Source organism: Amyelois transitella, chromosome 31, assembly GCF_032362555.1.
Source record: "Amyelois transitella isolate CPQ chromosome 31, ilAmyTran1.1, whole genome shotgun sequence".
Taxonomy (NCBI): Eukaryota; Metazoa; Arthropoda; class Insecta; order Lepidoptera; family Pyralidae; genus Amyelois; species Amyelois transitella.
In genome coordinates, this window is record NC_083534.1 from 2,690,888 (window position 1) to 2,718,627 (window position 27,740).

The 27,740-nt window shown below is 37.6% G+C and overlaps 4 protein-coding genes across 4 annotated transcripts; 2 read left to right on the forward strand and 2 right to left on the reverse strand.

Moving 5' to 3' along the window:
• Positions 1 to 99: 99 nt before the first annotated feature.
• On the reverse strand, positions 100 to 6,625 carry LOC106130096 (sperm protamine P1-like). The gene is made up of 6 exons (XM_060953066.1): positions 6,511 to 6,625; positions 4,007 to 4,045; positions 3,611 to 3,622; positions 1,276 to 1,419; positions 632 to 729; positions 100 to 139 (listed from the first exon to the last, which is right to left on the reverse strand). Exons 2-5 carry the CDS (start codon positions 4,030 to 4,032, stop codon positions 633 to 635), a joined length of 279 nt encoding a protein of 92 aa, XP_060809049.1. The 5' UTR covers positions 4,033 to 4,045; positions 6,511 to 6,625; the 3' UTR covers positions 100 to 139; position 632.
• Positions 6,626 to 7,286: 661 nt separating this feature from the next.
• On the reverse strand, positions 7,287 to 9,949 carry LOC106130083 (tetratricopeptide repeat protein 1). The gene is made up of 4 exons (XM_013328846.2): positions 9,592 to 9,949; positions 9,070 to 9,291; positions 8,243 to 8,399; positions 7,287 to 7,625 (listed from the first exon to the last, which is right to left on the reverse strand). Exons 1-4 carry the CDS (start codon positions 9,776 to 9,778, stop codon positions 7,346 to 7,348), a joined length of 846 nt encoding a protein of 281 aa, XP_013184300.2. The 5' UTR covers positions 9,779 to 9,949; the 3' UTR covers positions 7,287 to 7,345.
• A 568-nt stretch (positions 9,950 to 10,517) lies between these two features.
• Positions 10,518 to 16,191, forward strand: LOC106130106 (adrenodoxin-like protein 2, mitochondrial). Its single transcript, XM_013328872.2, has 3 exons — positions 10,518 to 10,958; positions 13,290 to 13,469; positions 13,964 to 16,191. The coding sequence occupies exons 1-3, from the start codon at positions 10,825 to 10,827 to the stop codon at positions 14,118 to 14,120; spliced, it is 471 nt and encodes a 156-aa protein (XP_013184326.2). The 5' UTR covers positions 10,518 to 10,824; the 3' UTR covers positions 14,121 to 16,191.
• Positions 16,192 to 18,386: 2,195 nt separating this feature from the next.
• Positions 18,387 to 27,018, forward strand: LOC132903831 (uncharacterized). Its single transcript, XM_060953092.1, has 8 exons — positions 18,387 to 18,458; positions 19,130 to 19,228; positions 22,244 to 22,375; positions 23,293 to 23,367; positions 23,997 to 24,073; positions 24,792 to 24,879; positions 25,766 to 25,928; positions 26,462 to 27,018. Exons 1-7 carry the CDS (start codon positions 18,387 to 18,389, stop codon positions 25,898 to 25,900), a joined length of 678 nt encoding a protein of 225 aa, XP_060809075.1. The 3' UTR covers positions 25,901 to 25,928; positions 26,462 to 27,018.
• Positions 27,019 to 27,740: the final 722 nt, after the last annotated feature.

Consider the following 27,740-nt stretch of genomic DNA (forward strand, 5'->3'; position numbering starts at 1 on the left):
AATCTGGTTCTAATTCCTAATTTTATTCTGGTTCTAAGCAGGTAGGTACATAATAAAGATAAATTAAAACAAAAGATTCCTTGTGTACATTGTATATATTTCAAAAAGCACTAAAATTTTAATCACCATAAAAAAGTACCTGTGAAAAAAGGGTAATTTATATTAATATAGGGTATAATAATGTTGGTGAATTTTTGATTTAGAAAAAGACTAACTACTTCCTTTTTATTCTTAAATGTACCTAATGCGGAATTTTGGCATCAGAATTATGAAAACTTTTGTGTCCTTTGGAATAAACTTGTGCCTGTTGTCCTTTGATTGAGGGAGCCTCGTTTTTGCCACGACCACGATCCAGACAAATTGAAAATTATCTTATTAATGTACCTGACATAATTGCAATTTCACCTCCTATCCGTCGGCAAATCTGACCTCTTGAATTACAAAGTTTTTCAATTCTCCTCATGAGCGTTCTCTGTTAAACTGCAATACTCACTTTCTTCACACATCGCTCAAAGATCTGTGTTTCAAATAAAATACTGCCTCACCATAAAAACTGTGTGTAGGATACTTGCCCCCTCGCTATTAGAACTGTGTGTACAAGACGCAAGATAATCATTACAGATGACGTTACCTCACGGCGACATGGAGCGCTTGCGCAGCTTGTAGCGCCTGTCGCAGCGCCGGCAACGTTTGAACGAGCCGGAGCGGGAGCGGCAGCGCCAGCGGTAACTGCAAAAATAAAACACAAATACCATAACTATTAAAAAATTGTGTTTAGGTAATTTACTGATTTACAAAAAAGAGTTTACAAAAGCTAACAGAAGTTAAACTAAAGTAAGCAGGCAGTGCCAGCGGCAAATTAAAGTAGGTGCCAAAAAGTCAAAACATGACAGGTATTAAAAGTAAAATTATATGTTTAGTGAGACAGTGCAGCACACTGCAGTCTTAAAGAGTCACTGTAGTCTACCTGCCGGCGACCGGGGCGTCTGCGGCTGCAGCGTGTGCCCCGTCGTTGTCTTCTACAGCCGTACTCAATCAGCTCTTCACCTCTTGAAATTTCGCTAGCCAAGTCTAGAGAAAGACTAGCTGCTGTAGCCTGGTCTTTGACAGCTACACCATTGTTTCTTTGGTCAAGTTTAACAGCATTGAAAGCCTCACGTGCCGTGATCTGCACTCTATAGCGTCATGCTGCATCTTTAGAAGACTCACACTGTTCTGACAGCATTTGAAGCTTCACTGCTTCAGCCGAGTCTCGACATGCACTAGCTACTGTACCGTGGTCTGCCTGGCCGGCGTCCGGGGCGTCTGCGGCGGCGGCGCGAGCACCGTCTCCGACTTCTGCAGCCGCACTGCCGCACTCTGTAGTGGCGGTCACCACACCGGCAGCGTTTGAACCGCCCAGATCTGCTACGGCATTGGCTAAAGATGGACATTAAACAGGCATGTAACTACACAATAACTTAAATGAAAGATATATGCTTTAATAAATGGAGGGAAAAGTGACTTGATGCTGGTATCGCGGGTTTAGTTAGGGCTTGTCAACAGCAGAATCTTAATTCCATCACAAAGCCAAACAGCTGAGGCATCGGCTTAAGATGGAGATTAAACAGACATGTAACTACACAATAACTTAAAAGATAGATGCTTTAATAAATGGAGGGAAAGGTGACTTGAAGCTGATATCGCGGGTTTAGTTAGGGCAGCAGAATCTTAATTCCATCACAAAGCCAAACAGCTGAACGTGGCCTTTCAATATTTTTAAGACCGATGGCTCTGCCTACCCCGCAAGGGATATAGACGTGACTATATGTATGTATGTATGTTATCAACAGCCAAAACCAATGGACGGGTTTAGGTTAAAATTTGGCATATGTACCTACATATGGATCAGGTTAAAGGAATCCGCTCAGTAAATTCCCGAAGGAGCGAACAGGGACTTTTTATCCATTCATTACCCTTCATGAAGGTTAAGGTAATCATGTAAGGTTATTAAGGGCAGCTAGTCTGGAGTCTGGAACTAATCTTTCACTGTAACGTCCACTACTTGATCATTCAAGTAGTGTAGTTCAATTCCATCATTAAGACATATAGCTGAACGTGGCCTTTCAGTTTTTTCGAGACTGTTGCCCGTTCGTGCGGGATAAATACCGTGATTGCATGTATGCACGTTTGTCAAGATCATCGTCCAACTTTTCCATTTACACTCGCCTTGTAGTTAAATAAATATCGTATAGGTACATATATGCCTCTCTCATCTCTGCGAGTTCCCGGTTGCACCCTCCACAGAAGTGTTTCGGGACCCGGGGTCCGCCTTCCGACTTCTCTCTCCACTTGGTCCGGTTTTCGGCGTACTCGGATTTCAGTCTATTGGCTCGCATATACCTACCTAATCTTGCGCGACGTCCATCTACATATATAATCTACTAGCTTTCCGCCCGCGGCTTCGCCCACGTGTAATTCGGTTATATATAGCGTTTTTTAATGATCTCGACAGTACAGACAGTTGAAGTATAGTAGTTAGGAGTTGAAAGAAAATTCTTACGAAGTTATACGTACATGTGAGGCTATTAGGTTGACCTGATAATAAAAAGTAGGTAAATCTCATTAACGTTAAGAATTTAGGTGAAAATGGATGCGGACAAATTTCGTAGCTGTTTGTATGGGTAGTGTTAACACAAAATAGGGATTTAAAGGCGTGATGTTATTAATGTTATGCATGTATGTACATAATTATGTATGTTATTATGTATGTTAAAGAGACGACTGAAAGTTGTCATACAAAGTCTTTTTTTTAAGGATGGGAAATCATCAAATGACCTCTCCCGCTCTGGGTGGAACGGAAGGGAGTGTCAGACTTTTACTGACTAAAACCCACCTCGTTCCTTCAGTTGCCCTTTGCGTTCCGGGGCCACGGTATCTCGTTAGAACTTTCCCGCAGCCCCGGCTCAGTTTATCCCGTTTCCCCCCCTTGGGGGTTGACATTTCAAAAATCCCTTCTTAGTGCTCACTTATGTTACTAAAGGAACCTCTGTTCAAAATCTCAGACTCCTATACCGAGCGGTTTCGGCTGTGCGTTAATAAATCAGTCACCCAATCGCACCCCCTAAATCACGATTGGAGGGTAGTTTGAAAAAACTTATAATGTCAAACATATTTACTTGCCTATGTACGTGTTCATGCCAAGTTTCAAGTTTATAAACCCAAGGAATAAGATTTTTCATAGAAACGTTTTTACCCCTTTTCCCCCCCTTGGGGATTGAATTTCCAAAAATCCTTTCTTAGTGCTCCCCTACATATCCCAAGGAACCTACATTCCAAATTTCAGCTGTCTACGACCAGTAGTTTCGACTGTGCGTTGTCTGTCAGTCAGTCACTCAGTAACGGAAGAGTTTTATATATATAGATTGTAGGTATCTTTATACGTATTTTATTTAACTATTTAACCTTTTTTTATATTCTTTGGTGAAGTGTTGATTACTTACAACTATTGCTTCATTTCACTCGAACGTACGTATATTCCTTAAGTGCCTATGTTTAGATATATAGAACTTTGTAGATAATACCTACTTACTAGGTACTAAGTAGGTATTTATAAGGAAATCTAACTTACGTTTTGCACATCCTGAAAGCAAAATAAATAAACATCAGTTTTCTCAATGAATTTTCTTCTAAAATTACCCTTTAATTAGTGCTTAAAATCTACCATTTGATAAAATAATAAAAGTGGTTCTGTACTGTAAAGCTGTACAAAATTTTATCGTATTTATTTCCTTCGCTCGTTCGGTTCGCGTTTAGGAATTTTTAGCTTTTCCATGAATAATGTCTTCATGCTCTCGCCATGAAAATCCCTAGGTTAAATGGATATTATGACCATTAATAATGTTTTTAGTTTGTAATTTAGAATAGTTTTTTTTTATTATTATTAAATAATTAATTTTATGACCATAATTTACTTGACTACGAAATACTTTATCAGATAGTTACAATAAGAGAGGTAGGAACTTACTTTCGCCTTCGCCGACATCTTGCCATTTTGTGTGGGTATCTGTAAAATATATTTAGATATATATATTTTAATTTTATATAGTATCCCATCACAACTAATAAGTATTATTGTTGAAAAAGTAACTTTTTTACTCCACAAGTCACAAGCACCAATCACGCGACGAAAAGTCTAAATCGCGCAAGCACAGATTTCACGGATCGGAGGTTGTACATATGTTCCCCAGGCATCACACCTAGCCTGGCGGAAGATATTCCCTTTGGTAGCGGTCGAGCTGAATTATTGTTCCTCCTACATACTGAATTTATCTTCTTGAATTATCACGTATTAACTAAGAGTCTGGAGGACATAGGATACCTTTTACCCCGGTTAAAGCTAGTTCCAGTGTGATTTGTAGTGTCCGACCGAAGGTCTATTTTTGGCCGAAGCCGAAGCCGAAGCCGATTAATCGGCTATCGCCACAACCTTCGGCCGAAGCCGAAGCCGAAGCCGAAGGTTTATATTCTCTCAGCACTCAGTAATTAATTTTGTTCAATATTGTCTACAAGCTACAATTAATATTAAAATCATTTCAAAACCTCAATATTGAAGGTTTATATATTGACTGTTTCATATAGAAGTTGATGATATATCAAAGAGGTGGTTGGTTTATAGATAAACTAGCTGTTGCCCGCGACTTCGTCCGCGTAAATTTCGAGTTGAATTTTAATCATACAGTCAGATACAGACAGACAAAAAATGTAAAAAAAAAATTCTCTATCCGTTTCAGTCAAAATATTAAATGTACAGAAAAAATATTTTTACCGTTTTATTATATGTAGTATTTTGATTTTCAGTTTTTTTACATAAAATACTCAAACAATACAAAAAAAATATATTTTTAATAATAAAAAATATCTTGTAATTGTTAGGATTCGAACTTGGACCGCCAACTTCACAGTCTCACGGGGTAACCACTGGACCATCGAAGACGTTGCGTTGGTGTCGAAATTAAAGTAGACTACATACATATGGTCACGTCTTTATCCCTTGCGGGGTAGACAGAGCCAACAGACTTGAAAAGACTGAATGGCCACGTTCAGCTATTTGACTTAATGATAGAATTGAGATTCAAAAAGTGATAGGTTGCTCGCCCATCGCCTGAAAAAGAATCCCAAGTTTGTAAGCCCATCCCTTAGTCGCCTTTCACTTATATTTATATGGTATAATGTCGTCGTATAATGATAAATGACTTTGAATTTTTAATTTCGTAACTTATTTGCCGGCATACTGATGCCTTGAGTTCATTCAAATGTCGATAACTTTTTTTTTTGTGAACCGATTTTGATAAAACAAACTTTTAATGTTATTCTGAGTTAAAACAAAGCAATTGGTGAAAGTTTGAAGTAAATCGGTTTAGTACTTTCGGAGATAATCGTGATCATACATACAGACAGACAGACAAGAAATTAAAAAAAAATATTTTTGCTTTCTATTATTCATTCTAAGTGTCCCTCTATCCATTTCAGTCGAAAATACTAAATGTACAGACAAAATATTTTTACTGTTTTATTATATGTATAGATAAGTATGTATAGAAAAGTATGTGATTTACCTACTGGTAAAAATAATGATTTGATTTCTTACAAAAACACTCGTTTAAATACACGTACGGACTTGTTTTGATGCATGCAATCAGCAATGTGATATTTTGACAGTGACTCCCCGCCGCCTCATGACTTTCGTAACAGTTCGTTCAATCTCGACGGTCGCTCGGACCTTCGGCGAAACCTTCGGCTTCGGCCGGATTTTGGGCCGAAGCCGAATGTTTCGCCGAAGGTGGATTTTTTGGCCGAAGGTGGCCGAAGCCGAAGCCGAAGCCGAAGCTTCGGTCGGACACTAGTGATTTGCGAAAAACCTGTATTCTGATGTGGGTGGACTTCAGTCCGTTGCTGTTTGCTGTTGTGGGTGGTGTTAATTTCGTCGTTTTTTTGTAGATGGCGTTAAATTCACGCGAGCGAAGCTGCGGGTAAAAACTTTATACTTCTTTCGCTTCATCCACATTCATAACTCTCTTCATTCATTATAATAGGACTACCTACATCATATCTTTCCATGGATGTCGTAAAAAGCGTAAAGGGGAAGTCGTCAGACCACCTGGCTGACGAAAGTCCAGAGTGATGTAAAACTGCTAGGTCTTAGGAAGAAGTATGCACTCCAGCGGCATTCCTGGCGCTGAATGATTAGGACCCCGTAAGTATAACGGGAAAGGCGAGGATGAAGAAGAGGAGACGTAAAAGGGGACTAAAGGAAAGACTAATAAACATGGGATTCTTGTAGACGACGAGCTAGCAACCTGTCACTATTTGACTCCATATTCGATCATTTAGCCATACAGCTGAACGTAGCCTTTCAGACTCTTTAAGACAATTGCCTCTGTCTATCCCGCAAGGATATTTATTTGTATGTATGGTCCAAGTGCCAGGGGCCGCGACAATGTTTCGTGGATTTAAAAAAAAAGTTCATACCTGTTTGTTCCACAGTCTCATAATTTTATGCACATTTGTGAAGAAAAATCTTCGATTTTATAAAATAACCGTATCAAATTAAAAAAAATTACAAATTTTATGCGGACGATGTCATTCTTTGTATCGAGTTCTTTTTTCAAATAAATTTCAAATGACGGATTTGATTTTCTTTTTCTATGACGGCAAGTAAGTCAATTGACAGAAGGAGCTAATTATGAAACTCTTTGGTCCACAAGATTGACTTTAGTGGACGATTTCTCCTCCTCTTTTTCTTGGCGTGTCGACAATACCTCTAACGATGATCAAATTTTCCCACTATAATATACCTACTGCCATTTTTACAGCCTCATCGGTAACTGTCTTAAGGTCATCCTGGGTGCTGGTGATGAGGGCATGACAGCAGGTGCTCCATTGTTTGGGGAGAGGTGCCATACCGCATAAATTTTCTCCCTGGTTCAAATCCCGGCCAGGGCATGATTATAAACGAAATCTCTCTAAATGGCCTGGGTCTTGCATGTAAATTTAATAAGTATTTATTATAAACTATAGTATCGTTGAGTTAGTATCTCGTAACACAAGTCTCGAACTTACGAGGCTAACTCTGTCTGTATCATCTGCTGTCCCGTAAGTATGTATTTCTTTACAGATGACACTTGGAGAAAGTTGACCCATCAAGAATAAGCTTTCTAGCAAGATATTACTGAAAAAAACATCAAAACCTTGAAAAATAAACATTTTCAATACGTATAGGATCTGATAAATAAAATTGAAAAACATTTAACATACAAATAGGTATATTACATTACATACACATAAACATACATTACAAATTAACTCATTGCTTAAAGTTAATTTTGTACCCCTTTGACTCAGGGTCTTGCTCAAGCTGAAAGTTATTCGTGGACAAGCCGAACGGCTTCAACAACATGTTGCCCAGATCTTTCAATTTGCCTAACATTTCTGTTTTAAGTTTCTCATTCTTCTCTTCTATGAGGGGAGGTAGACGGATGACGGCTTTCTGCGCTTCCTTGTGTGAGGGGTCTAGTTCTAGAATCTTCTTGAAGTCAGCGAGGCTCTCGTCTAGTTTGTCTAATGCCTCGTATGATATCGCTCGTCTGAAAAGAAACATTGCTTTTATCTTTACTAATATTATAAAGCTGAAGAGTTTGTTTGTTTGTTCGAACGCGCTAATCTCAGGAACTACTGATTGAAATTGAAAAATTATTTTTTGTTGAATAGACCGTTTATCGAGGAAGGCTTTAGGTTATATAATATCACCCTGCAACTATTAGGAGCGAAGAAATAATAGAAAAAGTGAAAAAAGGGAAAAATTATTAATCCTTGAGGGCTTCAACGATGCTCAAAACAACTATTCCACGTGGACGAAATTGCGGGCACAGCTAGTTAATACATACATGCCTTTGACAGTCATGTCATGTCAGGATTTTACACGAACTTACTTCCATCTGATCTTTGTAATCTTTGCAGGTAAACTTTAACCGTATTAGATCCATGGTTACACATCCAGTTGCCTGAATGTGTTTCTTTACAATGTTTTTCTTCATGGTAAGAATAACTAACATATATATTCTATCATTAAGCTAAATAGCTGAATGTGGCCATTCAGCCTTTTCAAGACTGTTGGCTCTGTCTACCCCGCAAGTGATATAAAAGTGACCATATGTATGTATGAGTAACTAACTTATAGCCAAAAATAAAACTAAAATCATACCTGGAGTAGGCCTTCAGATATTTATCGTCCAACTCTATAGCTTTTGTGCAGTCTTTGACGGCTTTCGTGTACTTCTGTAGGGACATCCTCGCGGCGCTGCGGTTGCAGTAGAGGAACGCCCGCAGCTGTGTGAACTGGAGCGGGCAGATTCTGAGACCTGGAAGTGGAATTTTAGGAACGGTCAACAATAGTTTCATTTTATTTAACATTTTTGGAAAACTAACAGCTAAAATAAAGTTAAGGACAAAAAATATACAGCCAATTACAAGTTTCCACAGATAAAAATTAACATTCATTGCAATAAAGCAAATACATACAGTATAATCACATTCTTATCCCTTACTGGGTAGACAGAACAAATAGTCTCACAAAGACTAAGGACCACCTTCAGGTGTATTGCTTAAAGTTGGAATTGAGATTCAAATAATGACAGGTTGCTAGCCCATCGCCTAAAAGAATTCCAAATGAGTTACATCCATGGGAAAGAGATTGAGTGGTCATATTCCAAACTACCGGGAATCACACGGCAATAAAGACACATACATACATACATAAAAATCACGCCTCTTTCCCGGAGGGGTAGGCGAAACTACCTAAAGACACACAATCCTTAAATATTAACACGTAGCCTGCCTACATTTGCTTATACAAAGATTATATACCTGTCAGTCACCGGTGGCTGACATGGCAGTCTATGTGTTAAACTCTGGTATTTTGTGAATGAGTAGAATTTAAAGTTATTACTTACATGCCAAATTACAACATCCAGTAGTCTGAAATGTACATAATCTGTCAGTCAACTATTATGTCAGATTTATTGACCATACCTTCAGTATACTTCTCTACGCTGCGCTCATAATCTTTCACTCTGAATGCCTCATTGCCCACCACCTTCAACTCTTCTGCGATGAGCTTCCGTTCCTGCTTCTGGTCATCCGTGAGGTCCAGCTCTGCATCTTTGAGGGATTCTTCGTCTATGGAATCCGTGTCGCTTTCCGTTTTGTCTCTCTCTGTGAAGTCTTTGTCTAAATCTTCATCTAAAGGTACATCTGAAAAATTGAACAGAGAGAATTTTAAGTACAGATTTTTTTAGGCAGGAATGGAAAGATAATTGATTCTTGTAAAGCACCACAATCAGCTGATCAACCACTGCCATTTTAGCTGCTGTGGTTAAGCTTTATATCTCTGACCAAGCAATAATTTTATAACCAGGGCCCGAGCAAGTGACCGGGCCCTGGTTATAAAATTACCGAGCCCCGAATAAGTGTTATGAATACTTCTCATTCATAACACTTATTATTTAAAACTAAATATCGTGTAATTTTTTAAGAACCAGAGAAACGTCAAACCTGAAAACTGTTCGTTATCACTAACGGGAGGTGGAATGTTTTCAGCACTTGATCCAGGATTTATCACAAAATGGGCATCATTATTTGTATCTGTATTCAATCTAAATTCCAGATCCTTTGTCAGGTCTTCTATAACCTTCGCGGAATCTTCTTCTGGCGACAGAGTGCTTTTTAATCGTTCAGACATTACTACTGATTGATAATGTTGAAGTAGAAACACTTATATCATTAATATTTTTGATACAAAATTACAATTCACAGTAACAAAACCGATGAACAAATCAATCTGAACAAAATGTTTTCAGAAAAACTCCCAAGTGAAAAACAGAACAGAGTGACTTGACTTGAGTGGCTGAGCTAATGTCAATGTCAATATTGTCAAAATCAAGTCAGGCACATACTTGCTACTCACAGAATTTAGACGAAAAATTGAAGCTACACTCATGAGTAAGTGTAGTTGTAGATAAAAAATGAACTCCTATGACCTGATTATTAAACAAGATTCCCAATTTTCGGTTTCCGTGAGCTTAAAAAAAAGCGTTGCAATCGTTAATCATTATCAGTTAAAAATTTAAATAAGTATGTAATATGTTATAAGTTTCATGTTATGTTTTTGTCTGTTTGTGGCATCACAAACGGATGCAGCGATTAGTTTTTTTTATTTAATAAACTGTTATGAAATCTTGAGAACAGGAAAATCGTATCCATATCACGATGTAGCCAAACAACTTAGAAAGAAATAGAGGGGCAACAACTAATTTCAAGGTCAATTTCTACACAAAGTTGGCTGGCTGCAGCAGCCAACAACATTAACGACAACCTACGCCGCTGCTGAAGACAATTTAAAAATAAATACCTATCTTAGACTTCCGTGACTTTGACACGCAAAAAAATGCTTATCCTCACAGATGTCGGCGGCCTTCAGATTAATAGATATTTGATTTCATTATTGCTGTCAAATAATTCATTTAAATGCCTGTTTCTTTCACTCTTACTGAAAATGTGTATGTCCATCCTGTTGTCGAAAGTGCAATTTTAGTACGTTGCCTAAACTACCTACTCTAGCTGGCAACCACGTTCATTCAGCAAATATTACGTTGATAAATTTCTTTTTGTAAAAAATCTTTTATTTATTCATGCGTCGTGAAATTGAATAGGTGTGAATTATTCAATATTTTAATTGTGTATAACGGACGCCGTGGATATAAGACGTGTTATTTTAAGTTTACGACAATGTTCCATAGAAGTTTAGTAAGAACTTTGACCAGTAAAAGTCGGTTATTAAAAATGAATTTTGGGACAAATTCCTGTAAATATACTAATATGAGGCCGCTGTCAACAACCCAATTAGCTTTGAACACAGACAAGTAAGTTTTAATTGATAATTTATTGATGTAATAATGTGGGGTAATATCTCATGAATTATTCAGGGTTAGAATAATTGTTAATTTGGTTATGGATAAATAACACAAATATAGCTCATAGAAACGGAAGTTCATAAGTTATGAGATTTTCCTAAATTCAAATGACAAACGTCAGAATAAGGATGGAGTAGAGAAAGATGAATGAAAAAAATACATTTTAAAATAATAATAACATTAAGCTTTTATTAAGTTTATGTTTCTGGTTGAATAACAGTCCATTGATTATGACAAATTTAAAAATTAACTATGTCGTGCTACAGTACTCCCTCAGCTCTGCCTGCTTTAAACCAAAAATCCTGTTAATCGCCGTTCCCGCTGGAGTAACAATAAACCCTCTCTTATGGCACCCCTTGACCGCATAAGGAACCGACATGCCAAATTTAAAATTTCTAGACCCAGCCATTTGTACCAATATGTTGGTTTCCAAGGTCTTACCCTAATTTAAGCTAAATTCTAATCTAATTATTATGTTAATCTAAGTCCTAACTCTCAGTTCCAATCTGCTGAAGTACATTATAATGACATCTTTTCTCAATATTTTGACATACATCTGAAAAAATTATAAAATGTTTATACATACATATAATCATGCCTACGTTCCCAGCGGGGAAGACATAACCAACATTCTCAATGAGACTGAAAGGCAAAAACCATCTGTATGGCTCAATAACGAAATCAAGATTCTATCAGTGACAGGTTACTAGCCTATCATCTACAAGAAGAATCTTAAGTTATTAACCTTTCCCTTAGTCGCTTTAACAACATTCATGAGAAAAAATTAGAAATAGAGTAGTCCAATTCAAAAGTCCCGGGAACCATACAACGATGTAGTCAGAGCCTTATCAAAGGACTGTTGGCTGTGTCTACTCAGTGCCGAGAACGACATGACAAAAGTAATAACAGAATAATATTTATTTTATTCTACATACTTACATATAGTCACATCTGTATCCCTTGCAGGGTAGACAGAGCCAACAGTCTTGAAAAGGCCGAAATTTTTTATTTTATTTTAAACTGTTTTAATTAAATTTAATGTGTACATCAATAAAAAAAAAATGTTTATTGGGTATCTACCAATTACAATGGTTGTGCATGTTGCTGGAGTCTCCTTTTAAGCAAATTGTATTGATATTTATTTACATAGGATGATGTTAGTTTTATTAACCTTGGTAATATCACGGTCAACACTTTTTTGTAGCTGATATGGCTTATCACTAGTGGCTGATAACCAATTTAGAGTTTATTCTATTTTTGAAAAGATAATAGTTATCTAGTCAATGGGTTATAGACAAAAATATAAATGTGGGATTCTTCTTCTAGGTGATGGGCTAGCAACCTATTTGAATTACTATTCTAAAACTACTTAATTTAAAATTAAATTAAATCAAAATTCCATCATTAAGTCATATGCATAGCTGTATGTCGCCATAGCCTTTTCAGAAGACTTTTGGCTCTGTCTACCCTGTAAAGGTCAAATACATAATTATATGTATGTACAGGGTTCAGCATTAAGTGGAATCTTAGGACCTCTAATTTCCAAACCATTATCTGATTTTAAATTTCATAACAATTTGACCAACAATCAGTAGAATTGAGCTTAAAATCCAAAATCAAAATGTCTCCTGCTATCTCGCTCATAAATCTATACTAATATTTTAAGCTGAAGAGTTTGTTTGTTTTTTTGAACGCGCTATACTCAGGAACTTCTGGTTTGAATAGAAAAATTATTTTTGCGTTGAATAGACCATTTATCGAGGAAGGCTTTAGGCTATATTACATCACGCTGCAACTTTTACAACATTAGGAGTGAAGAAATAATGGAAAATGTGAAAAAAACGGGGAAAATTATTCATCCTTGGGGGCTTCAGTGATGCCCAAAATAACTATTCCACGCGGACGGAGTCGCGGACACTGCTAGTGTAATTATATAGCGGAAAGTTCTGTTCGCGGGTTGGTGCGGGTTTGTCCCGTATATATTATTATTATTAATACTAACAGATGTTCTAATGGTGAGGGAAAATATTGTGAGGAAACCTGCACGTTCATGAAACTGGATGTGTGATGATCTATCCAATACGGATTAGGTTCTCCCCTGAAAAGGTTGCAGAGGTCAGATGGGAGTCGCTTCGTGTAGAAAGCTGACTAACCCAATCTAGAATGCATGATTAAAAGCCTACCCCAGGTTCCTCTCCAGGGTGGTGAGGATGCATCCGGAACTAAAAGCCAGGAGGAAGAAAACTTCAGTAATAGATAAATATTGATATTTTTTTGCAGAGTGAAGGTAACATTCGTTCTTCACGACGGCAAGCGGCTGGAGGCGGAAGCTAAGGTCGGGGACACACTGCTCGACGTGGTCGTGAACAACGACCTCAACATCGAGGGGTACGGCGCGTGTGAAGGCACCCTTACTTGTTCCACATGTCACGTGATACTGGATCCGAAGGATTTTGACAGGTAATTAATGATATTGTTAAACACACTTAATCTCGAGTATAAGGCGACTAAGGGTTAAGGCTAACTCATCTAGTGCAGAATCCAATACGGGTTAGTTTCATTGCAAAGGTTGCTGAGGTGTGATTTGAGTTCATATCTTATACATAAGTAATTTTTTTTTTGTCTTATACATAGTAAGGGTCACAAAGAATTACAAATGATATTTTTGTTATTTTCATTTGATACAAATTGAAGATTGTGTAATTAAAGTGATACATACATACATTAAATCACGCCTCTTTCCCGGAGGGGTAGGCAGAGACTACCTCTTTCCACTTCCTTCGCTTCATCCACATTCTTATGTGACCTCTAAATTTAGACATTCTTTTGTTTTATGCATTTCAATTTATGCGATAGGCTCGCATAAATTGAAATGCATAAAACAATTTAAGTTAATTTTTACGTAAATTAACTTACTGAACTATCTTTTAAAATATCCTTAATTAATTTTTAAGGCTACCAGAAGAGGCGTGCGAGGTTGAGAAAGACATGCTTGACCTCGCGTACGGCCTGACGGATACCTCGCGCCTTGGGTGCCAAATCACCCTGACCAAGGATCTTGATGGGTTGGAGGTCAAGGTCCCAGAGACGATAAACGATGCCAGGAGTTGATGTTCAAGGATTCGATCGATTTAACTTAAATGACAAGGTCAAGGCGCCACCCTAGGCCAGGTTAAGTAATACCACAGAATATGTTAGAACTAGGCATTGTTATACCACGCAAGTAAGTCACATGGGTTTTTAATAAGTATACAAATTTACCAATATTTTTCTTTGGTAAAGTATGGATGAACTTTTGCTAGTTACAAGTTGAAAAAAAAAGTAACTGAATTAATTTCTGTAAGTATTTTATTAATCTTTTCTAAAAATAATTTTCAATGTTTGTCTCATTTATCTTACAATTAGTGTGTACTTCAATGTTTAATACCCCTATGTGATGTTAAAATAATTATTGATAATTGAATTTAATATACTTCCGGCAAAAATAATATTTAATATTAAACAATCAAATAGCATAATTATGTGTGTAACCAATGTTGCAGCTATTTATTAAAATATAATTTTAATAAAAAAAACTAATATTATAACAATTACCTACATACATAATATTGTTTATGTATTTAAGATTGGAAAAAAAAAATATTTTTTAAATATATGTCGCAAATATGGTATGTATAACCCGATTAAATAAACAAGCGCCATTTTCAGTATGTATTGTATTTCAATAGGTGCAAATTTAATTAACTTGGTCATAACTGGCTTGGGGTGACAGGACACAGGATATGCTCAAGTTTTCATACGTCACTACTTTCACTATCATTTTCTTTACAAATTTCATCTTAATTTAAATATGGCGGGCGCTCTATTTAACGGAAAAGAGCTACGGACTTAGTACACGAAAGTGCGTGTTTATGAAAACTTAAGCGTACAGAAGAGTTACGAACAAATATTTCAATGTGTTTAATTTTTATGAACATTAATTTTAAATAGCTATATTCCATAGGGATGAGAGAGAAGAATATAATTCTCTTTGTCATCATAGATAGTAGAAGTTGTTGCCCAAGGCGTCGCTTCCATGGGAAAATGACAATATTATTTTACCACAGACAAATGATATAATATTCTAAACCTAGTTTTTTTTTAAATGAATATAACTGGGATCCACGTTTTAAACTTAAAATTCAAATATTACAAGAACAACAGAATATAAAAGAGACTACAAAATTATTTTATTATGTTTGACCATATGTTACTGTTTTATTTTTAAGTATAGTTTTTACAAAGTTGTTTTGCTATTTAAAATATTAGACAATGATGCAAATAATCATTTTATTATAACAATAATAGATAGTTATTACAATTTATTGTATGCCCGGAACATAACTTGACCTATACATATTGGTATAGTCATGTCATGATAACCCTCCGGTTGTGAGAGGAAAATGGTTGGCGGCTATGGCGCCTGCGCAGACCGCTGCCATTTTGGTTCAGGTTATGTGCCCGGATGATAAAAATGCTGTAGATGATATTTTCTTTTGTTAATTTTCTATTTCTCATCTTCTCTTCATCTTTGTGTTTTCGGTCGCGTTCGTTTTGGGGCCGCCATTAAAGCATGTAAATTTTACATGCCGTGACATGGCAAAGGTTTTCTTGATCCGGCTCTAAGATTTTTGGGAAATTAAGGTGGTATCGAACCATACATATGTATGGCCAATCGCACTTGACAATTCAACATTTTTACTTATATTTAATTACTAGGTGACTCGGCCACACCTGAATATTGTTAAATCAATAAAAAACTTATAAAATAACAAAAAACTATTTAGTTTTTAAATTAAATGTGTCCAATTTTAATCGTTAAGTATGTACGTACATGATTTGACAAATAAAGTTAAATTTATTCAATAAATTTACAGTTGCTAAAATACATATAACCGAATTATGACTAAAATATTTGTTAAAAAATTGGTCAGTAATATCGTGTTTCATCACTGACACGAAATTTTTATAAAGGTGTTAACACTGAATTGTAAAGTGTGGTACGCTGGCCCCGTAGGCGCGACCTTATCGTTTTGTGTCTGTAGCTTATAAATGACGAGTTGTAAGAGAAATGTTGTAATTTTGTTTATGTATAAATGAGTTTATATATATAGTTGATATAAATATATTGAGATTTATTTTATTCGTTTGTGTATTATTTGGCCCTCACATTACCATACCTATTGCTTTGTTTTTAAGAGGCTCAAAGCAATTAAATCTGTCCAATATTTCCAGGTTACCTCGTAGAAAGATTGCGAATTTTATAGCGATACTAACAAGGGTGTTTTATACACGTCTTGTCAGTTTGTGTTAACATTGATTGTTTGGAATGACTGGAAGCTAGTTGGCATAGGTGTGTATCTAAATCTCTATCCCTGAGCTAAATTTTCACAAGAAACTACTTAGTCCTTTCTACTACATAATATTGATTACTTTGGTTGACTGGAACAAATCCCAATTGGAATAAGTCCGCCACCGTACATATTTTTAATTCCGGGAACTGTATTATATCATGTTTTTTTTGTGCAATAAAGAGTTTACGAACGGTTCTGGACGGGTTTGGATGAAATTTGGTACACAGTGCGGGTGAAATAAAACCTGAAATAACATAAAAAGTAAGTATTTTTTATCTCGCCATTCACACGAGGCCGAAGTCTCGGGGCGCAGTTGGTTTATAGAATTGTGTTTATTTTTCACAAACAAAAATACTTGTCAAAATAATCTAGCGTTTATGAATCCCTGCTGGCAAAAGTATATAGGTAAGTAGGGGAGAATACATGTCCGGCAGTCACAGGACCTTTTCCGGCAGTCGTGCGCCGAAACAAAAGCAGAGAGCACGCGCCATTTTATATAAAAATAGGCGGGAAAAGTTACCGCGCCGCGTTCTCGAGTTGAATTTTATCAAGTGAGTTTAGAAGTTTAGTTTTATAAATATATAGTCACGTCTATATCCCTTGTGGGGTAGACAGAGCCAACAGCCTTGAAAAGACTGATAGGCCACGTTCAGGTTTTTGGCTTGATGATAGAATTGAGATTCAAATACCTAATTTTAGTTTTTTAATATGCAAAAATGGGATTTTAATTATTTTTATGTTTAAGTAGGTACATCCCGGATTTTTTCTCAAGGATTTTAGAAACTTTAATTTTAATTATTCTTTTTGACGTTTTATAGGTTTTATTATTAATATTTTTTTTGGTTTAGTGAACTAAGTTAATTAAGTTTGTTAGGTACCTACCGCATGAAAATGTAAATAAATTAAAAATCGGTATTCACACTCATAAAAACCACGCGTACAAAGTTACGGGTAACAGCTAGTTACTAATCCTGACCCGTATAAGTATTTTTATGTTTCACTTCACCCAAATCGAATGAGAGTGTCAATTTCCTTAATTTCTGTGGACAATAAAAAAGTTTTGATAGTTTTTTTTTCATTACAACTTTTACATTTCGTGTCCGGTCAAATCGTTGGAAGGTAATGACGCTATTGGATTAAAGTGAATTCCATGGCCGACTTTCAGAAGTTTGGTAAATAAAATAAATGAGGCTTATAAACTTGGGATTCTTATTTTAGGCGATGAGCTAGCAACCTGTCACTATTTTAATCTCAATTCTATCATTAAGCAAAACAGCTGAACGTGGCGTATCAGTCTGTTCAAGACTGTTGGACTCGACTCTGTCTACCCCGCAGGGGATATAGACGTGATTATATGTATGTATATGTTGAGACCCAATGAACTGAACATACACATCCAACACGCCTAGTTTTACTCGCGATAAAAACTGCGTTGCGCGTGCCTTGCGTAGGTACGTACCCCGCATGAGATAAATAAATAAATACTTATAAATAATTGCACGTAAGTTCGAAACGTGTAACGGGATATTAACTCAACAATACTATAACTATACTAATATTATAAAGCTGAAGAGTTTGTTTGTTTGAACGCGCTAATGTCAGGAACTACTGGTTCGAATTGAAAAAATCTTTTTGCGTTGAATAGACCATTTATCGAGGAAGGCTTTAGCCTATATAACACCACATTACAACCATAAGGAGAAAAAAATACGCAAAAATTCTTTCGTTTCGTAACATCACGCCGCAACTATAAGAAGCAAAGAAATAATGGAAAATGTGAAAAAAACGGGGAAAAAGAAGTCGCGGGCACAGCTAATTTCATAATAAATACTTATGATAAACATCCAAAACTCAGGCCAATTAGGAAACATTCTTTTCTCATCATGCCGCATGCATGTATTCGAACCCGGGACCTCCGGCGTCACGGACAATGTAACCAGTATGTATGTTTGTATGTTTTAGCGTTGGTGTTATTAAAATTTTGATGGCGACCAAATCTTCATGTGTATCGATGTTTGCGGCCGCTGTGCTGATAATGTTCAATATTATTGTCGTGGTGAGTACCTATACTTAACTAGCTCGCACACGCAGCTGTGCTTACGCACCAACTACACGCACGTTTTAACGCTTTCTTTACTAATATTATAAAGCTGAAGAGTTTGTTTGTTTGTTTGAACGCGCTAATCTCAGGAAATACTACCATTTATCTATCGAGGAAGGCTTTAGGCTATATACCCTAACATCACGCTGCAACTTTTAAGGCGAAGAAGTAATGGAAAAGGTGAAAAAAAAACCAGTAAAATTATTCATCCTTGAGGGCTTAAATGATGCCCAAAATAACTATTCCACGCGGACGGAGTCGCGGGCACAGCTAGTTTTTGATATAACGTAGATTAATAGTTTAATCTGAATACTAATTTATTCAGGTCTATTATTATATAGGACCTCGGTGGCGCAGTAGCAATAAGAATGATTGACCCTGAGACACAAGGTCTCAGATTAGATTCCATATATCTAGTTCTAGATGCCGTGTGGTTCCCGGCACCAATAGAAAAAAGAATAGGACCACATATTTTCCATGTATGTCGTAAAAGGCGACTAAGGGATAGGCTTATAAAATTGAGATTCTTCTTTTATATTTCTTCTTCTGCGATGGGCAAGCAACCTGTCACTATTTAATAACTAAAAATAATTCTAGATAAATAATTATATTATATATTTTAACAGTTGGTGTGCCTGACTTTGCTCGCATTTGGAATATGGGCGATTGTGTCTCCTCACACGCTGTCAGCTGTCATTCTAACTGTTCCTTGTCCTGTCATCAAGGTAGGTGGTAATTGACCATGATATAGCCAGCAATAGGACGTCCTGGTTATGGGTCAGGTCTAGAGTGCCTGAAACCGCCGAGCTTGCATGAGGAGAGTTATGAATGTGGATGAAGCGAAAGATGTATGCAAAGATCGTTGTAAGTGGAAAGATGTAGTCTCTGTATACCCCTCCGGGCAAAAGGCATGATTTTTTGTATGTATGTAATAGGACATATATTTGCCACCAGGCTAGGTCTTATGCCTGAGGAACCGCGGCTCCGACGATGTTGTGTCGAAATCTTTGCTTGCGCGATTTAGATTCTTTGTTCCTATTGGCTAATAGCGTCGCGTGATTTTATTTTTGTGACTTGGGGCGTATAGATATCGCCACAGAATTGAGATTCAAATAGTGATAGGTTGCTAGACCGTCGCCAAAAAGAAGAATCCCAAGTTACTAAATATTAAATTTTGAATTTTTGAATTTCTTCATGAGCGGAGCCCCGAGCAAGACTAGTAGCATATTGCTTAGTAGAATATGGATTAGAAAATGAGTATTCCCTTGGTGCATTTCCGGGGGGTTGCGTGACCACACTAAATTATTTATTTGCACTTGTTCTTTTGTGAACCATTGTATGCACTGTAAATACAAAGACAGCGTTTATACTTGTGAAGTTCAATGAACTTAGTTTTGCTGACAGTATGAACTACTAGAGGCCGCCCGCGACTTCGTCCGCGTGGAATGCCGAGGGAACTCCGGGATAAAAAGTAGCCTATGTGTAATTCTGGGTCTTCAGCTACCAACATACAAAATTTCATCGTAATCGGTTCAGTAGTATTTGTGTGAAAGATTAACAAACATCCATACTGACATCCTGACATACTCACAAACTTTCGTATTTATAATATTAGCAGGATTTTTTTGTGCCGTGTGGTTCCCGGCACCAATACAAAACAGAATAGGACCACTCCATCTCTTTCCCTTGGATGTTGTAAAAGGCGACTAAGGGATAGGCTATGAGCTAGCAACCTGTCACTATTTGAGTCTCAATTCTATCATTAAGCTAAATAGCTGAACGTGGCCATTCAGGTTTTTCAAGACTGTTGGCCCTGTCTACCCCGCAAGGGATAAAGACGTGACCGTATATAGGTATGTATGTAAGTATGCAGGATTTTTTTTGCCTCGGGTTATGGAGAAAAGAAAAACTGATATGTCTTTAGCAATGACTGTTGCCTGTGTGGTAGTAGGCTGACTTCGTCATACCCGCTGTCGTGCTGAGGCTGACCCTTGTCCCAATTACCACAAAAACGGAGAGGAGAAGCAATGAGTTGTATTTAGAACTAGCTGTGCCCGCGACTTCGTCCGCGTGGAATAGTTATTTTGGGCATCATTGAAGCCCTCAAAGATGAATGATTTCCCCCGTTTTTTTTCACATTTTTCATTATTTCTTCGCTCTTAATAGTTGCAGCGTGATGTTATATAGCCTAAAGCCTTCCTCGATAAATGGTCTATTCAACACATACCTAAAGAATTTTTCAATTCGATCCAGTAGTTCCTGAGATAAGCGCGTTCAAACAAACAAACTCTTCAGCTTTATAATATAAGTATAGATAGGTAACCAATCAGTGTGTCGTGTAGTTCCTGGCACCAATAGAATAGGAACACTCCATCTCTTTCCCATGGATATCGCAAAAATTGATTAAGGGATAGGCTTATAAACTTGGGCTTCTTCTTTTGGGCGACGGGCTAGCAACCTGTCACTATTTGAATCTCGATTCTATCATTTAGCCAAACAGCTGAACGTAGACTATCAGTCTTTTCAAGACTGTTTGGCTCTGTCTACCCCGCAAGGGACGTCAACCTGACCAATTGTATGTATGTTAACTAAGATGATGCACAAATACGGCATTATGTATGTATTATCAATTCTGTGGCAGTAGGCCACGTTCAGACATAGCTGATTGATCGATGACCAAATTTAGCAACCCGTTACAGTTTCGCACGGTGTCTGTCGCGGCCTGGTGCCGGAGGGGAGTGGGGGGGGGGGGGATGACGTCACCACAATATCGGAAACCATGTAATAGTTACTTACGTGTTGTATTTTTGCATCTGGAACTGTCCCATCTATACTAATATTATAAAGCTGAAGAGTTTGTTTGTTTGAACGCGCTTATCTCAGTAACTACTGGTTCTAATTGAAAAATTATTCTTGCGTTGAATAGACCATTTATTCAATAGCCTTACGACATCCATGGGAAAGAGATGGAGTGATCCTATTCTTTTTTATATTGGCGCCAGGAACCACACGGCACTGCCGTGAGTAATTTGGTATGCATATATACATACTTATTTATTTATTTAGTATATATATATAGTAAAAAAGCCCAGATATAACAAAGGTTTTTTTCTTTTTTCAAAATTCAACCCCTATGTAGTACAATTTGGGCGGATGTTTGTATGAAAATTTATCACAAATTCTACCCGTGCGAAGTCGTACGTCGATAGTCGTTAATAAAACACGGGGTAGATCATTCGCGCACCACGTTGGGCGCCAAACAATGGTTGCAACTTTACAAGCTCCTATAGGACTCCTATATGAGGAGGAAAACCCCAAATTCCCACATTACTCTTTATTACACCACAATAAATAACAGAAAATTAAATTTTTACAAAATTGTGAATATCTCATAAACTACTTAACCGATTTTGTTGCTCTACGAACATAAACATTCTATTGATTGATTGATATACCTTTTAAATTTCATCATAACGAGACGAGCGGTTCTAAAGTTATCGCTTTATAAACGTACTAAAAATACGTTTTCGTCCCAAGTTTCTTGGTCCACACACGCTTCGCCAATTATATTTGTAAATTGACGTCCGGTGAAAATGCTACAGTGTAGTTTGTTCCGCCGCTTCTTCTACACATGCGTATTGGAAACTGTAATAGATATAATTAGATTTAAGTTATGTGACCTTAATAAGAGATACCTTGTATCTTGCTAATAAATCTATTGTTTTCTAATATTCTGCAAGGCTCTGTTACCCCCGCACGTGGTGACGGCGCACCTCGGAGCGGCGGCGGTGGTGGTAGCTACCGTCGCGGGATGTATAGCGTGCATGGGGCTGCGTGGTGCCATCAACGGGTCACCCTTCTTTCTGTTCATGGTTTGTGACAATATTCATTATTATGGGACACTTACACAAAAAAGGAATAGGACCACTCCATCTCTTTCCCATGGATGTCGTAAAAGGCGACTAAGGGATAGGCTTATAAACTTGGGATTCTTCTCTTAGGCGATGGGCTAGCAACCTGTCACTATTTGAATCTCAATTCCATCATAAAGCCAAATAGCTGAACGTGGCCCATCAGTCTTTTCAAGACTGTTGGCTCTGTCTACCCCGCAAGGGATATAGACGTGACCATATGTATGTATGTATGTATGGGACACTAACTAATTAATTAGGCGTGATTTTATGTCTGTATGTATGGGACACTAGAGGCCGCCCGCGACTTCGTCCGCATGGAAACCCTATCAATCTCGCGGGAACTCCAGGGTAAAAAGTAGCCTATTTGTTATTCTGGGTCTTCAGCTACCTACAAACCACATTTCATCGTAATCGGTTCGGTAGTTTTTGCGTGAAAGAGTAAAAACATCCATACTGACATACTCACAAACTTTCGCATTTATAATATTAGTAGGATTTCAAACATCACTTAATAATTGTCATATATTTTAGTTTCACAACGTTGGTTGACTTCGAATAAATGACTAAAAACCATGTTTACTGTCAGCGCAGAAGAAGCGGTAACAAACCGCACTGGAGCATTTTCTTCAATAACATCAACTTCACAATAATCTAAACTTAGAATAAAGCAGGTTGCTAGCCCATCGCCTACAAGAAGTATCCCAAGTTTAAAAGCCTATCCCTTAGTTTCCTCTTACGACATCCACGGGAAAGATATGGAGTGGTTCTATTCTTTTTTATATTAGTGCCGGGAATCACACGGCACCTCACTTCACAAATTCAGTTGTCCTATGATATAGATGCATCGATATTTACGGCAATAATCTCTCTTTCAGTACACCTCCTTAGTTCTGCTTCTTCTCCTGCTAGAATGTTCCTTATTCTATTACTTCTCAAGCAGTTTGGTTGAGGTGAGTAAATGTATCAAATTGTTTTTATTTTTATTTGCTCATATGAATATGATTGTCTATTCTATACATATTGGGGTAATATAGTCGTCCCATTCTGATATTCCATTTCACTATATATACGAAATAATTTTTGAAATAATAATAAATTTATTAATATTTATAAACAAATAAATTGATTATATAGGTACCAACTTCAATTTTAGCTACAACGATTATACTTGCACAAAATGTTTATTTATATACCGTTGTTTTGGTTAAATTATATTTTTATTTTTGAAATAAGTAATAATAAAAATAAACTGGGCCCATTACCTAACAGAAATAAAACAGTAGATTCCGACAGATTGACATTGGTTCTTTTTTCTACTAGAACCATAGATCATACATACATATTTTAATAATGAACAATAAGTTAAACAATTCCTGAGATTACCTTTGTGAAAAAACCTGATTTACCCAAGGAATATATCAGTAGGCGCAACCCGGGCTCTTCTTCAGAGAGATGAAAATCGGGATAAAAGTCAATACGAAAAAGAAGTTCCGAAGATTACCCCTTACAAACAGACTTGCAAACACCACCTTCATAATATAAAGAAATGATGTCGTCAAGATTGTATTCTTTTCTACAGAAAGGCTTGCAGGAACAAGATGGACAGTGGACACACGCACTGAGATTAGTTTTTACATGCTGCGAGTATAATTCCAGGTAAGGTTGCATGTATTTAGGTATTATAAACTTAGAAGTATTTATACATAAATTAAATAACCAGAGAAAAGACGTGTATTTCTGTTTTTGATACAACCTACTTGTAGAAATAAAAGACAAGATTTTGATTAAATTCTTCTAAACACCCCAAAAGATCATCAAAAGAAAACATCGTGAGAAAACCTACACTTTCAGGAAACTGGATGTGTAACCATGATCGATCCAATACGGGTTAGGTTCCCGTGCAAAGGTTGCGGAGGTCAGATGGGAGACGCTTCGTGTAAAAACCAGACTCGCCTAATCCAGGATCCATGGTCAAATGCATACCCCGGGCTCCTCTCCAGAGTGGTGAGGATGTGACCGGGACTAAAGTCAGCAGGAAGTAAAAGATCCCCATAGAACATTATAAGTACCAGTTAAATGTATGTAATGAAAAAATATCTAAGTTTAATAATAAAAAAAAAATGACAAAACTTAGCGTTCAATTTCTAGAACAGGGACTACTCAATAACGCTAGATCAATAGTGACTAACTAACTGACGGACAAAGCATAGGCCAAATCGTTGAGTCTAGAAATTTTAAAATTGGAATGCAGCGTTAGTAACCTACTCGTACCTTTCGAAAATTACCAGGATTTTTCGTTTTACGCAGGTGACCGCTAATAGATTCCGCTAGATTGATAACGTTTACATTTCAAATTTATATTTTCTTGGTATAGTTCACCTGCAGAAGTGGCTCGCCCCTGGTCGTGTTGTGGAGTGAATGGATACCCGGATAATTGTACCATCCAGGAAGCCTACGATAAGGTAAATAATAACAATTTTTAACCGACTTCAAAAAAAAGGAGGATGTATCACTGTACAAACTGTCCGTCTATGGAATGGTGGTACAAAGGCGGACTTATCGCTAATTGCATTAGCAATAAGTCCGCCTTTGTACCATCTCTGTCTGTTTTGTACTGTTCTGTATGGTGCAATATAGAAGTTTCTCTATCTATCTCTTTCTAAGTAACCAATAATTCTATTTGGTCTCTACTTATGTAGGTAGTCCCGGTTGCCCCCTCGCATTCGGCGTCATCCAGTCAAAACATGTACTTATTATCAGCGTTTTTAGGTCCAATTTAATGAGTCTGTGAGTAATGTCCGCTTAGGCGAGAGGCATTTAGAGAAAACGTGCTCATTCAAACAACTGGATGTATAACCATGACCCAATAAAGATTAGGTTGCCCATGCAAGGTGCAAGGTTATTGAGATCATACGGAAGAACTTCGTGTAAGAACAGCACAAGCATTAACTACTTAAACTTTAGAAACGTGCTACCGCCGGAGGGGGTTGGGAGGTTGTGGGAGGGGTGGGGGATGGTTCGTATGACCCCCCCCCAAGTATTTTTTTGCCGGAAGCCCTCTCCCTTTTTTATATGAATTTTTGAAAGTCATCAATCAGAATCAGTTAACCGTAGGATCTTAAGTACTTAGAAAGTAGCTGTTGGCAAACGGACAGCAAGGGGTGTAGGGGTGCGCAGCCCTTCACGGGATGGTTGGGGGGTTTTTATCACTACTACTCATACCAAGAATTACGATAATCAGACGGCACTCAATCCATGATATATGACTTACCTACTCCTGGAACATGGTCATAGGCGCTTATCTTCTCCAGGAAAAACGAACAAATGTAGATGATAATTTGTTCCCAGGACTGCCGTGTAACGATCTCCGCCTGGTTGAACCAGTACCAGACCACAGTATACGTGTCGTTAGCAGCAGCTCACATAATACTGTCGTCCTGCTCTATCCTAAGACGGCGGAGTGCCTCTCGCTCGTACAGCTAGCGATCGGAGCGACGCGCGGATAGACGCGGTGAGTTTTTTAATCTGTGAATTTAAAATAAAGATATTATGTATGTATATTTGTAATTTGTCTTTTTCTATTTTGTTCCTACCATATAAAAAAAAAAAACGTGTAGTAAAAATAAAAAAAAAATTTTAAACTTGTAGTGTTTAACTTTCTTAATAAAAGAAAATTTGGCAAATGTAGCGCTGGTCTGATTACAAAGGAAAAATGTTGTGTGGGCCAGAAACATTTCTTCCCACGCATATTGTTAAAAAAATATAAAGTCGGTTTAGAATCTGTCACGATCCTGGACCGTCTTTGGAGGCGAGCCTGATGGTCTAATTGCGACCTGGATCCTCAAGTAGAAACGTAAGCTTGACAATAATGATTGAATTTTAACGGCCTCTGTGGCGCAGCGGTAATACGCTTGTCTGTGACACCGGAGGTCCCAGGTTCGTAACACAAGTCTCGAACTTACTTCGAGGCTAACTCAATCTGTGTAATTTGTCCTGTATATATTTATTTATAATTAATTCGTTGATCGATAAATCTCCTTACAGCGTCGCCTTCACCCGTGGTTCGCAAACTCGCCTGGCCAAACTCCCGCGTGGGGCCAGCTGACGATGACGTCATAGTGCTCGTACTCGGACGAGGACGGCTCGGGTGGCTGGACCGGCTTGAAAATAAGTGATTCTAAAGACAAAGTGAAGGTAGTGGGCAGGGCTCGACTGACTCCTGGTGTGGACAGTGCCATATGAGAGAGAAAGAAGTGATGTGATGACGTCATAGTGCTCGTACTCGGACGAGGACGGCTCGGTTGGCTGGACCGGCTTGAAAATAAGTGATTCTTAAGACAAAGTGAAGGCAGTGGGCAGGGCTAGACTGACTCCTGGTGGGGACAGTGCCATATTAAAGTGAAAGAAGTGATGTGATGACGTCATAGTACTCGGACGAGGACGGCTCGGGTGGCTGGACCGGCTTGAAAATAAGTGATTCTAAAGACAAGGTGAAGGCAGTGGGCAGGGCTCGACTGACTCCTGGTGTAGACAGTGCCATATGAGAGGGAAAGAAGTGATGTGATGACGTCATAGTACTCGTACTCGGACGAGGACGGCTCGGCTGGCTGTACAGACTTTAAGTTATATTTGTAAAAACGAAGTAAAGTTCCAGTGCTTGTAACTCGTTTAACTGACTGTACAGGTTAATGGCGACGATTTGGCAAAAGGTCAGGTCAAGAGTACCCGAAGAGTGCATTAAGTGAAAGAAATGCATCGATCGTGGCAAGTGGATAGATGTAGTTTTCGCCTACCCTACCGGAAAAGAAGCGTGACTTTTCTATGTATGTAGGTGCAAGGACGACATTGTAAAACAGATGCAGAATTTGACCAAAAGTTTTGCCAATAACAGAGCAAATTGGAAAAGACGGAAGGAGACCATTAAGATGGTTGACCCTGGATCAGCTTCTCTCTTTATTTGTTAAGTCTCTAAATATAAAATACATACTTAAGTATAATAAAACATTAAAAATATTTTGTCTGTACATTTAGTATTTTTGACCGAAATGGAAAGAGGGACACTTAGAATGAATAATAGAAAGCAAAAATACATTTTTTTAATTTTTTGTCTGTATGATCACGCTTATCTCCGAAAGTACTGAACCGATTTATTTAAAACTTTCACCAATTGCTTTGTTTTAACTCAGAAAAACATTTAAAGTTGGTTTCATCAAAATCGGTTCACTAAAAAGAAAGTAATGGTCATTTGACGCCAGTTTGACCGATTAGAACCCAGTTTTAGATTATCTGAAAAACACGGTAGGTATTGCTTACCGCCGAAAAC

Bases quoted from the DNA above. Each gene is read 5' to 3' on its own strand.
- LOC106130096 (XM_060953066.1), bottom strand. From the start codon at position 4,032: ATGGCAAGATGTCGGCGAAGGCGAAA. The intron at 730-1,275 runs GTACAGTAGCTA...TTATTTTTGCAG, and splicing joins CGCCGGCCAGGCAGACCACG to TTACCGCTGGCGCTGCCGCT.
- LOC106130083 (XM_013328846.2), bottom strand. From the start codon at position 9,778: ATGTCTGAACGATTAAAAAGCACTCTGTCGCCAGAAGAAGATTCCGCG. The intron at 9,292-9,591 runs GTTTGACGTTTC...TCAATTTTTCAG, and splicing joins TGATAACGAACAGTTTTCAG to ATGTACCTTTAGATGAAGAT. The intron at 8,400-9,069 runs GTATGGTCAATA...TTCCACTTCCAG, and splicing joins CGTAGAGAAGTATACTGAAG to GTCTCAGAATCTGCCCGCTC.
- LOC106130106 (XM_013328872.2), top strand. From the start codon at position 10,825: ATGTTCCATAGAAGTTTAGTAAGAACTTTGACCAGTAAAAGTCGGTTA. The intron at 10,959-13,289 runs GTAAGTTTTAAT...ATTTTTTTGCAG, and splicing joins TTAGCTTTGAACACAGACAA to AGTGAAGGTAACATTCGTTC. The intron at 13,470-13,963 runs GTAATTAATGAT...TTAATTTTTAAG, and splicing joins GATCCGAAGGATTTTGACAG to GCTACCAGAAGAGGCGTGCG.
- LOC132903831 (XM_060953092.1), top strand. From the start codon at position 18,387: ATGGCGACCAAATCTTCATGTGTATCGATGTTTGCGGCCGCTGTGCTG. The intron at 24,074-24,791 runs GTAAGGTTGCAT...TTCTTGGTATAG, and splicing joins TGCTGCGAGTATAATTCCAG to TTCACCTGCAGAAGTGGCTC. The intron at 24,880-25,765 runs GTAAATAATAAC...ATTTGTTCCCAG, and splicing joins TCCAGGAAGCCTACGATAAG to GACTGCCGTGTAACGATCTC.